General features: G+C 37.8%; 1 protein-coding gene across 1 annotated transcript; it reads right to left on the bottom strand.

The window, feature by feature from the left end:
* Nucleotides 1-470: 470 nt before the first annotated feature.
* Nucleotides 471-3,211, bottom strand: uqcrfs1 (ubiquinol-cytochrome c reductase, Rieske iron-sulfur polypeptide 1). Its single transcript, XM_007568207.2, has 2 exons — nt 2,938-3,211; nt 471-1,389 (listed from the first exon to the last, which is right to left on the bottom strand). The coding sequence occupies exons 1-2, from the start codon at nt 3,185-3,187 to the stop codon at nt 779-781; spliced, it is 861 nt and encodes a 286-aa protein (XP_007568269.1). The 5' UTR covers nt 3,188-3,211; the 3' UTR covers nt 471-778.
* Nucleotides 3,212-12,835: the final 9,624 nt, after the last annotated feature.

Here is a 12,835-nt window from a genome sequence, read left to right as displayed (position 1 = left end):
ATTTGACTTTTCAATCTAATGTGTTGAAATTGGGCTTCTGTCTCTTTAAAAACTCCAGCTCTTTCTGAATCTCCGCCTTCAGGAAGTTATCGCATCTTTCTTCTATTAACCCTCAATGTTTTAACTAGCGTTGCACCGAGAAGCAGAATATATGATGAATATATGATGAGCTCAGCAGACCAGTTCCACCAAGTGTTTGCCAATTGCTGCTGACTAGTCTGAAGGAGCCAAGTAGGGTAACCATGAGAGATTAAAGGATTTCTCAAGAAAGCATGAAAAAAAGAAAATGAAGACAACAATCCAGGTTACGTTTTTGATGAGGGAATAACTTTATAACTTCATATAAAGTTCAAAATCGTGGATTTTACATAACACTGGCCTTTAAACTCGTGGTGTGTGAACAGAACCACGCGGCTCTGAAGCAGCTGAAGTTTCTCTTTTCTGAAGAAGGCTCAGCAGACTCTCAGAGGTCAAATAAAATAGAAATCTTTATTGAGCACACTTGAGCACAACAGGAGATGGAGCAAGACATGTGATAAGCTATGGTTTAATTTACATTTACATCATATTCAACCAATGAGAAGAAGCAAACAGGATGGCATCTTCCAAGTGTCCAGCTGCATAACCAGAGCTAAGGTCAGAGCAGCTTCAGCCTCCACATCTTAGCATAACTGGAGATGATTTATAGTTATGAAATTAAAGACAAATGTTGCCATGGAGAACTGAAGTCTTGTTGCTCCCAGTTGGGTTAGCTCAGCCTTTCTCTGACTGGGAACGTTTATCCCACAATCACCGTGTTGTCATCTGGAAACTCGTAGTATGGGACCTCCAAGTTGAGAGGGGCGGGGCCTTTCCTGATGCGGCCGGAGGCGTCGTAGTGCGAGCCGTGGCAGGGGCAGTAGTAACCTCCAAAATCTCCAGCGTTGGCGATGGGCACGCAGCCCAGGTGTGTGCATACGCCGATGACGATCACCCACTTGGGCTTGACCACCCGGTCCTTGTCGAGCTCTGGGTGCCGCAGCTCTGAGAGGTTGACAGCGGCTTCGGTTTCGATCTCCTTCTCGGTGCGGTGGCGGACGAACAGCGGCTTGCCTCGCCACTTGAAGGTCATGTTCTTCCCTTCAGGGATGTCACCCAGCTTGATCTCGATCTTGGACATGGCCAGAACGTCGGCGGAGGCGCTCATGGAGGAGACGAACTGAGTCACCACGGTCTTTGCGGCGTAGACGCCGACCACGGCAGTGACCCCGGTGAACAGGTAGGAGAAGGTCCTCCGGGACTCGCTGCTCTCCTGGGATGACTTGTAGGGGTCCAGCACCTCTTGACGTCTGTAGTCAGAGAAGTCTGGGACTTTGATGTCAGTGTGGGCGAACCGGACTCCGGCACATCCTGCAAAAACAGTCTGTCATTAGTTCAGCAGGCCAGCACACCCAGCATCCTTACTTCAGCTGCAGATTCAATGTCCTCTGTTTAGGAACACTTAAAAAATAAAAACTAATGGAATAACTTTCCACAACAAGAGATCAACATGAATTATTTTCTAGTGCATTTCTGTGAGACTAGGGCTGCATCAACTGTAGTTTTCTGGCCAATCACTGATTACATATGAAATATATGTGTGTGAAAGTGGCAGTATGTTTAATGCAATCTTTCTCAAACTGTGGTCCGCGAGGTACTGCATTTAAACGACCATTTATTTGACGTGACGTGAGCACAAAGTGCAACGTTACAGCTAGCATCCCAAAGGATTGTGTTTAAAAATAATGACGGAGAACTGGCTTATAACCGGGTCACTCAAAAGAAAAGCTTCAGATACCGGGAAAAAAAAACAACTCCAGGACTACTTGGTAATAGGAAGCTGAGTTATAGCTGCTGATCGTTGATGTGTCGTTCACTAGCAACTGGATTCCTTTGAACGACTCCATGCAGTGAGGCTAGGACTCATCTCAGTTATTCAGAACTGTTCTTTGTTTTTATGACTTTGTTTGGTAGTGAATGGTGCTCTGCTTATATGTCTACAGCTACTGTTATTTTTATTTAATTAAATGATTAAATAAATTAAATACAATTTATAAATACAACTGATATAAATGGGTGGGTTATTTTTATATTTAATGATGCAGAAAATGATTTTTGTTTCTGTTAAAGCAACTCTAGTCTATTTTTCTTTAACTGTGATTCTAAATCACAAATAACCCTAAATGTTATTAATGCACATAACACTTGGTAGTAAAGAACAACTTATTTTTTTTTTATTTCCACGTGTTTTACATCATTGGAAAGCTTAGACTCCATACTTTCAGAATCTGTAAATAACTCAAAATACCCAAGAAGACCTGTTCATGGCTTTGTTGTGGCCTGTCACATTTACCAGCACCACTCTTCTCAGTGGGATGAACAAAGAAAACAGCAATATGTGAGTTAAGAAGCTAATATTTTTATTTCAGGTTGCATCATATATTAAGATGTGTTATCGCTGGGAAATTTTAGGTTAGGTGGTTCGTGACTGTTTGTTAAATGGGTTAAGTGGTCGTCGGCCTGAAAATGCTTGAGAAACACTGGGCTAATGTGTACTATTGACATGTAGAATTCACTGGAATGCATCTAGAATATCCACAGAAACAACTTATTTAATAACTATTAATGTGTTACTATTACAGAGAGGAAAGAACATCGGGTCACATCAAGCTAAACTGGTATAGCCTAACTGAAGTGAAGACTAACCTAGAAGTGAAGCTGCTCAGAGCGCTGACGCTAACCGGTGGCTAGCTACAAACACAGCAAAGCCAGCTTTCAACTTGAAATAAAGACAATCAATAATTGGTTGTTATCAACTGTTTATGATATCACTTAATCTTTTTCTCATACAACACACACCTGAATTTGCCTTTTAAACAACTCTGAGCCAGCTAAGCTAAAGCCAATGATAGCACTCACCGTTGATGCTAACAGTTACAGCAGGGCCTGTCTTTGGGCTTTGACCGCTCAGCGTCTCTCGGCACAGGAACGGCTTCTTTGGGTCCATCAGAAACTTCTCTGCTTTTACAAAAACACCCGGGACCAGAGGCTTCAGAGGCCCGGCCACAGCAAAAGCTGTAGCCTGCATATAAGGGGAAAATGCCCCCGATCGGGCAGCTAGGGACATCATGCTTACGCTACTGCTGAGACGACCTTGTGCACCGCGCATGCGCACTCTGCTAGCTAACGTGACCAAATACGTAACACTGAGCAAAAAGAAGTCCACTGGATGACTTTTAATTTATTTTTTTGGTCTGTAAGCAAATTGTTATTACTGAGGGAAGCATATTTGGAAGAACAACAACCGGAGCTGAGATAAACTACTGCTTCATAAACACATCTGTTCTCACCGGCTTTAATACAACTTGAGTTTCTGTTTGTCTCACACTTGTTTTCTCTTTCCTTTTTTTCCTGTTTAATATAGATGTGCTATATTTTTATTGTTTTAATTTTTGTTTATGTTGTGATGGTTGGTGTAAACTGTGGAGCACTTTGGTCAACTAGGGTTGTTTTAAATGTGCTATACAAATAACATTGACATTGTTTGCTCTACTTCATGATAAAGCCAGTCTCATAAAATCATATACAGGTAAGATACAGGTAAGCTCAGTGGTTGGTACTTTTTCAGTGTTACCCCAGTCCTCAAATTTCAGGTAATCTAGTTTAATGTGAAGAGAATAGTAACTACTGTATTTGTTTGTATTTACTTTTAACTAATGTAAAGCACTTTGAATTGCCTTGTTGCTGGAAATGTGCTATATAAATAGAATTACCTTACCTTACCTTACTAGGGCTGGGTAAATCGATGACTTGATGGAATCTGCTGGGCTTCCTTAGATTAAATAAATTAATTAACCTATCTGAATAATAAACAGAACTTGAGTGCATTGATTGATAATCAGGAAATTTTGTACTTGATTTGGAATCTGCTTGAAACTGAAGTTATTAAATTTGTGATTTGATTCAATTCCAACTCACATGATTCCACACTTCTGGGACAGAATGTGGTAGAATTCTGGGTAACACTTTATTTGAAGGGGTGTGCATAAGACTGACATCACACTGTCATAAATGACATAACACCTGTCATGAACATAAAGAAGTCTTTATGAATGTTTATGACTGTTGTAATGAAGTGTCATTCGGTAAATAATGACACTTTTAATGCAAAGGTGCTCTAAAAGTTGCATTAAAAGTTCATTAACAGTGCCAACTTTGCATGATTTTGTAAATTATGATAACTTATTGCAAAGTTGGCACTTTTAATGGACTTTCAATGCAACTTTTAGAGCAACTTTGCATTAAAAGTGTCATTATTTACCGAATGACACTTCATGACAACTGTCATAAAAATTTATAAAGACTTCTTTATGTTCATGACAGATGTTATGTCGTGTTTATGACAGTGTCATGTCAGTCTTATGCATGACATAAGACTTCAATAAAGTGTTACCGAATTCTGTTTGGAAGTAGATCAACTACATGAAGTGACTTCTTCTGTTTAACTCAGATTCTAACTGTCTGTTTTTGTTATTTTATCAGTGGTTTTGTTGTTCTGTACCATCTATTGGCTGACTTTAGGTGAATAAAAGTATTGTCATAGATGTGTAATTCCATGTGTCAATTTTTTTGCTTTTCTTTATTATTTACTGTCATTTTGACAGACTATAGTAAATTCTCCCACAATTCAAGCACCATTAACAAGGCAGTGGTTCATTAATGGTTCATCCGAGTCCAGCAGATGTTCAACGATGACGTGTTTGATGGAGCTTATTCCATTTAAACTTAACGTTCCATGTAACAATGGCTGCTGTGTGCTTCATGCACGAACCAATGCTGTTTTTTGATTAATGACTGTTGCATATTTGACTCCAAATTTTATCCTCATTTGCTTGACGAAACATATATACACACACACACACACTTACATACTTGCTTTTCTCTGCTGTCCCCAGGCAATACATCCATATCAATTTAATGCAAGCTGACTTTCTAATTACACTAATGGCCTGAGCCAGAGCCACGAGAAATTTATTATACAGACAAAATGTATTTTTCAACATTTCCTAAAGTGACTGATTATCTCCTGAGAATGGCTGATAGTTTTTTTTAAATCACTTGCAACAGTCTTATTTGATTTTAAAGCAGTTGCTGATACGACCTGTGACTTGACAAGCTTACTTTAGTGCATGTTTTATTGTACTTATGCTCAGTTTCAGAAAATGCAGGTCTTCTTTATTGTTTTATTTAAATGTAAAAATTTGAAACAGAAAAAAATTAGATTTCCCTTTGGGATTAATAAAGTATTTTTGAATTTGAATTGAAATTTGAATTGAAGTCACTTTTCAATATGTTCCAGTATTAGTTTTTCCTTTCGCCTTCTAAAGATGTGTAAAGCTTTACAATGTACTTTCTAGATGAAATGGTCAGGACGTACTTGTTGAACAGTTTAGCATCAGCCAATCATACAGCTGCAATCAGGGGCGCCGCCAGGAATTGTGGGCCCCCTGACAAAAAATTTGTTTAGGCCCCCCGCGCAGCTGCTGTTACAATTTTTTGAGTCTATTTAACCCATAAAAAGTGTCACAATTTTAAAGGCCTGCATCTGCCTTTCTTTCTTTGGTTCAATACTGATAATTAGCACAATATTTACTGCTCATGACTTTAACATCCAACAGTCCACATCCAGTATGCAAGTAGGTTGCTTAACTTTTTCTTAGTTTTAGATTACTGAAATGTCTCTCCCCACGAGCAACAATCAAAAGCAATGTGCAGCTGCACATAAAGCAATCCAGACTTCTCGAAAATGCTATGTAGTTGTATTTTATTCAAGCTGCAGTACATAACTTTAATAAAAAAATATGTTTTCTCCATATTTGTTAAAGCTGTCACAATGTCGTAGCAGTTTGTTATGAGACAGATAATCTGTGAAAACAATCAATCTCCTCCAGCTCCTTCCTGAATTACTATTACTGGTTAAAGTAATGCACCGTTCTGACCAAAAACAACCAATCAGAACTACTAGGATGCTCTTATCACTGTCAATTAGCCTCATTCACTCACTGCTAAATGTGCTAATGGTGGAGAAACAACTTATCATTACAAGAACCGTTTATCTGCCGTCATTGGTAGCTATGCTAGCTAAACTGAGCATTCACAATTTCAATCTGCACAGCTCTGTGCTATGCTAGCTGCAGCACGGCACAAATCGAGGGGGAGAAAGGATGAGCAGCACCACATGAGATTGTGACTGACAGCACTAAAACTCTCCTGTTACTTACTGGTTTTTTCTAGCACTGGGAGAAGGCAGATGAAATAGATTTTTCACAGATTACCTCTCATACCATACTGTCACAACATAATGACAGTTTTAAAAAATATGTGAAAAATATATTTACATAAAAGTGACAAAATGCAGCTTTAATTTCACTCAGGAGAGGACGGGTCAGGAGGGATGTGGGTTAGAGCTGCCGCTGACTGACTCATATGTTGCTAAGTGGTAAAAGGTACAAGTTAAATATATGAATATGTTGGTAATTCTTTCCTTAATTCATTAAATGCTAGTGAAATGGAGGCAAACAGTAGTCTGTAGCTAAGCTAATTATGCTAAATGGTTGATAATCTCACAGTCTACTCACTTCTCTTGGAGAAAAACTGGGTTATAAATTAACACTCTTGCCTTTTTCTCTCTCTCCCTCTCTTTGTTTTGAAAACCTGATTTTAGAACTTTTCTTAGCAGCATAGTAACTGCCATAATTGTTCGTGTCTTCCACTGACGTCACTCTCAACCGCTCCAAGCAGGAACTAACCATTTAACGCAGATAGGGGGTGTTCAGGGCAAATAAGGATGTGTGTTATTGATCTGGGAGGGGGGACATTAAATTTTTACTGCTAAAAACAATCTTTGAAAATACAGTATGATTAATTTTGTAATTGACAGGGCCCTGATTTTTTATTTTATTTTTATTTCTATGAACAAAAAATAAATAAATTGTGGAGGGCCCCCTGTTTGTCAGGGCCCCTAGACGAAGCAAAACACAAGGATCACAATGTATAAGAAAACAGTTTATATATGTATTTCACAAACTCCAAGATGATTTATTGCGATTTTCATGCACAATCATTCTATTGATTTTACAAAGAATGTTAAAATTAAAAGGAAATATGCAGCAAACAGGAAGTTGTATGGACAGAAATACTTTCTTAATATCAGGGATATGAAGAGATGAAATGGCAAAAGTAGCTTCTGTCACTGTCGTCACTATGACTGTTGTCATTACGTGGTTTGACATGAGGGAGGGGCCTTATATGTCCCTCATGTCAAACCATGAGGGACATGGTTTGACATATCCCTCATGGTTTGAGGGACACTTTCAGACACACATATTTCATCACATTCACATTCTTCTCTCATATACATATATTCTTCCATATACACACATACATTCTCCACAAATTAAATCTGCAATATGTGAGATATAAAATATATGTATATGTGAACGGCAGTATGTTTTATGACTGCACTATTAAAATCATATTTTGGCAAACATGACATATTTGGCAAACATGACATAATAAACATTAACATTATCTAGCTAACAAGCTAATTTGTACAGCTGAGGATTAGATCTTTGTTTTAGGATTTTAAAGAAGTGTAAATCCACTATTCCACAAATATTTCATGTGAGAGATGGAAGTTGACCATATGGCATGTTTCTATCTCTCTCTTACTGAACACACTGTTCTGTATTTTTTTCCACTCTCTGGTTTTAAAGACATAATCATCTCTGCGGACTGCAGAAACAGTGAAGCGGCTATGATTAGAGGCTGTTGTGGCTCTTTTCCGCCTCTGTGAGCCGGGGCAACGGGAGGAGAGCTGGCAGGAACCTTGGCTGACTGAATGGGGTCACAATGAAGGGCCACAAGTAGAGTCCCATGGCAAGTGAGATCAATGACGTCAGGTAACTGCAGACTCTGAAGCAGAGGGAAACGTGCTAATGAGGCACCTATAACTACAACCAACTAAAAACCAAGGAAGACTGTTTTATTTGATCAAATACATTTAGCAGGAGATTTTCAGACACCTTTGAATACTGATTGAACTGTATGGAAGTAAATATTCTTTTTATATCTTCTCCTATACATTGTAAGAACAAGAACACATAACAGTGCTAGTTTTACAGGTAACAGGCAGGGAAGTTCTTTTATTGTTATGTCCTTTTTATTGTTGTACTGCAGTTTTTGGCCCCTGCTTCCATGATAAATTTCTCCTATGGGAGACTAATAAATTATCTAAGTTAAGAATCAAAATTAAAATTAAGACAAAAATTCAAGTAATATTACTAATTACCTATTTATTTAACTTGTAAGTTAAATAAACATTAAGATAATTATTGTTTCCTTTTAATATTTTAAGGCAAATATAAACTGCACTCGGTCTTACAGTAATATCTCCCCACCATTATGCCTTAATCCTTCTTTTCAACCTGGGCTTATGGATAATGTCTTAGCTGGTCTGGAAAGTGTTTGTCAACCTGAGGATTTTTACATCCTTACAGGTTTTACATCCAACTGTGATCCATATACCAACTAAATGTTGATATGTGCCAGGAATAAACTTTCTGCTCTCTCCACAGTTTTGTGACATGCATACCGCCGTCCGTTTATGAGTTTCTTATCAATCCTGCTTCAAAACCTTTAGTGTCTAAATTTTCAAATCTGTCTCAGCACCCTGTGTTCATCCTTCACACTAGATTCATGTATGTATGTGTCCTTTATGTAAAAGTTCTTTTCCAAGAGTGACTGGACTATGACAACAGGAATGTTCCTATTTTTAAAGCAAACACAGCCTGTATTGATAGCATAAGGCAGAGGCAGGACTTTAGACATTGGTGCTCCTCTCAATTCCAGTCAGATCCAGGGAGGGTCTGGAAGCCCAGGACACCTCAGCATCTCCAGTCCTGAATGCTTCAATCATTTCCCCTCTGCAGATAGCTAACCTTTGCAGTCAGCCAATTCTTCTAGTTCTGGTGGATTATCACTCTGCTGGTGGTGACATCATCAACATATCTGCTAATGTAACTTTTGACATAAACTCACAGTCTGCTCCTTCATATGATGCTGCACTGTAAAAAACAACAACATAGGTTTTACGGTAAAATCTTCCATTCTCCCTTTAAGGAAAAACATGTTTTTGTTTACAAATTTTTACTTTTTGATCTCTCATTCAAGATAGATGGCATGAGACAGACTAAAAGCAGAAAGATTCTGGCCTAATACCAATGTCCAAAAATATCAGAAAAAATCCCAGAAAATTCAAAAACAAAAGAGCAGATTATTTAAAAAGCGAACAGCCCTTATTTAGTGTGCACATCACCATCAATTGTTAGATTTGAGATTTATATCTTGTTATATTTCCATGTTCATGATGAGTCATTTCCTCATCAAAACATGTTTGCGACATCCTTGGATCTCCATGGCAGCCAAGTGACACAATAATTTGAAGATTGAACAAGTAGTTTTAAGAATTTAAATTCTGTTCTGATAAATGCACTCAAACTGAGAAAAGTTGTAAAATATTTAATATTTAAATTTTCTTATCTTAAAACCCATTAACTGTCATGGACCCAGTGACTTTAATGTAAGTATTTTGGAGGTGACAGTCAAGAGGTTATAGAAAAATATTAAACATTATTACCTCTGATGCCAAGCTTTATACAAGCTTCACAGTTTTAACTTGCATGCATGAACATTTTGCACTCAAAGTAATTAAAATGAATCACTGAACCAAACTTTCAAAAAAGTTACTTCTGCCATTAAGAATAACTTAAAGCATATGCAGTCTAAAGTAGACCTGAAATAATATTTGAAGCATCTAAATATATCCATGTAGTTGTTCCTACAGAAACATTAAAGTGTTGTGTCTGGGAAAATTAAATGTTCCATACCGCAAAAATGTCTAGATGCAGTGCATGTACATAAACAGTGTGGCTCAGAAATTACAGAAAAACATTTCTTTATCAGTTGGTTAAAGTTAGCTAACTTCAGTTAAAACCATGAAAGGGGCTCACCTGTGATGCAGAAATGTGTCCTTCTCCTCCTGAATGCACAAAAATAGCAGAAACTTGATTTGAAAGACTACCTGCATCCTGATAAAGACCAGGCCTACAAGGCTCTCAGCACCATTGCTAGCACCTGCTAGTTAGCAGCCTTAGCTAGTGCAGTGGGACTATACTGTGGTGAGTTCAGGACACCACAGTATCCTGAGCCACGCTCAACTACAGTAATAGAGTTAAAAGTGTCTTGCTACTGATGCTGTAGGATCAAGCAGAAATACAAACTAGACAATTCTTTGTTTACATGACAAATAACAGTAACTCAATTAACTGTAAACCCTGCTATTTAACACAGTAATAAAATGAAAAACTCTCCAGATTATTCTCAACTAAGAACATAATATTTAAAACCAAATGTGTGATTTGTGAAACTTCAATTAAAGTTGATTTCATAATTTTTATGCTTTTGGGTAACACTAGAATTGTTCTTTATTGAAGTTTCACAAATCAGATAAACCCCACACTTGGTTTTAAATATTCTGCTCTATGAGTTGAGAATAATCCAGTCCAGGTTTGAAGAGTCTAGGTGTTGTAGTTTTTAGCTAGAGTAAATTAAAGATGCTGACGGTAGTGAAAAATTAGGTAGAATCGCCCTTTAGCCATTTCCCGAATTGGAACCACTTCGTCTTCGTCCAAGCAACATGGCCTAACATACAGTTCTCTATATGACAAATCTATGGTCGACATAAAATTAAATAACCCCAAATACATAATTTAATCAAACCCTCTCATAAATGATGGTGGCGTCGGTGGGCCTGTCACGATAACAAATTTTGCTGGACGATTAATTGTCTAAAAAAATTATTGCGATAAACGATAATATTGTTTCAAGACCTTTTGACACTGATTTAATGGAAATGACTAATAATGCATGCGATTTCCTGCCATAGAACACTTTATTTTGTTATATATACACTTTATTTTCAAAAGAACACATAACACTGGAACTGATAAAGTAAATCAGTTCCAGTGTTAATGGATTCTCAGTCTCCATTAACAAAAAACGTACTTGAATGAAAAAACTAAACAACATAAAGCCAAAGTGGAAATAAATACTGCATTCAACCAAAAGAGTGCAGATTATGAAGTCTGTATACTATATTGCCCTTCAGTAATCACTAGATTTAAATAAAGACGGGCACATCCGACTACCTTATGCAGTACTACATGATTTTTTGCCCCTGTTTTCCACTTACGATAATCTTAGATCGTTGGCCGATCTAAGATTGTTGCTGGTGATTTCGTAACCGATCATCTTGCAGTGTGTGGTGTGTTATGGTAGATAGTCGTGGCCACTTCGATCTAAGGGGTTTTCCCTGACTGGGAGCTTAATGCAGCCTGCTGAATGTGATAGATAGCCAATCAGAAAGAGCGAAAGTAACGAGGGGAATCCCAAATAGCTGACAAGGCACAACCCAAAATCCAGCGGACATTGGAGATATGTGGAAACAACATTAATATTTATTCAACATTTCGTGCAAAGAATATAGAAATGACGAGGAGAGAAGTTGGAGCCAAATTGCTACCGCAGTTGATAAACCCTGTAACTTTTCAGCTGTTCTTCGTTAACGTGACATAAATAGGTTACAATGATTTTCATTCAGTCAGGACTTTACGCTGACTCTAGCCACATGCATCACAGGTAGATTCTAGTAAAGCATTGATTAATGCCTGACTTTAAAATTATTAAAGTCAGGCATTATTTTGTGCCCATGTGGCTGGACTCCACACGGCACGATTGAACCCAATTAAACTGTTATACCTAGGATTTCTGTCGGCTGATGTGTGGTCTCTCAGGTTTTGAAAATGGGCCGACAATCGGCCGACAACTTGTGTAGTGTGCGCTGGACATTGCACAAAGGAAATGAGGAAGGGAGGGTCAGTGGAGAGCACCGGAGTTGAGCCTTTTTTCAATCAGTGTCATCAACAGAAAGAAAAAAGGCAGGAAGAGACGATAAAGCTGATAATTAAAATGAGGTCGATAGGTTTAATTTATCGTGCGATTAATTGATTTATCGTTTTTCGCGACAAATTCCTACAGCGTCGGCTGTAGAAATTTGCCTTGTAATTGGTGGGTCGCCCGTTCAATCCCTGGTCTACCTTTGAGATTTCAGTTTGATATATGAAAGGCATTATAAATTTAATTATTAAAAAACAAAAGAAACCAAAATATCACACCAGCTTTCTATTCGTTGTAAAATATTTTTGTTTATGGTTTTACATCATACATATAAACAAAAGCAAATTTTTTTATTTTGCTGAATTTTTTATTTTGGTCGATGCTATAAACAGAAAAATTGTTAAAACTTTGAGCTCGTTGTATTCTCTTCTCCCCAAGTCCAAGGTGCCATGTGCGTAAAAGTGAAAGCACACAGAGATAACAGTCAGCGCTCCACGTCACACATTTTCAGAGTTTATTCAGACAATCAAAAGCATAAAATCACATCAACAGCACATCACAACATCACAAACCTTAAAACCACAAAGCAGACATTAATTACCTGAGAGAAGTAGAAAAATAGGAAAAAGAATAAACAGCACGATTTCAATAGGCCTTCGCAGCGCTTAGCTGCTCGGGCCTAAAGATAGAAGAAAACGGCAAAAAAGCGTTTTTGGAGATTACTGTGCGGCTGCAATAGCAAATCTAACTTGTTGCTCTTAGTGGAGACGCTTTAACAAAAGGGGTGTTCTTGTTTTTTAAC

The sequence above is a fragment of the Poecilia formosa genome, unplaced genomic scaffold, assembly GCF_000485575.1.
Source record: "Poecilia formosa unplaced genomic scaffold, Poecilia_formosa-5.1.2 Scaffold219, whole genome shotgun sequence".
In the NCBI taxonomy this organism is placed as follows: domain Eukaryota; kingdom Metazoa; phylum Chordata; class Actinopteri; order Cyprinodontiformes; family Poeciliidae; genus Poecilia; species Poecilia formosa.
The sequence above is the reverse complement of the archived record's forward strand: the minus strand, read 5'-3'. Positions and strand labels throughout refer to the sequence as shown.

Excerpts from the sequence above, each read along its gene's own strand:
- uqcrfs1 (XM_007568207.2), bottom strand. The coding sequence starts at position 3,187 with ATGCGCGGTGCACAAGGTCGTCTCAGCAGTAGCGTAAGCATGATGTCC. Across the intron at positions 1,390-2,937 it reads TGTAACTGTTAGCATCAACG|GATGTGCCGGAGTCCGGTTC; the intron begins GTGAGTGCTATC and ends CTGTTTTTGCAG.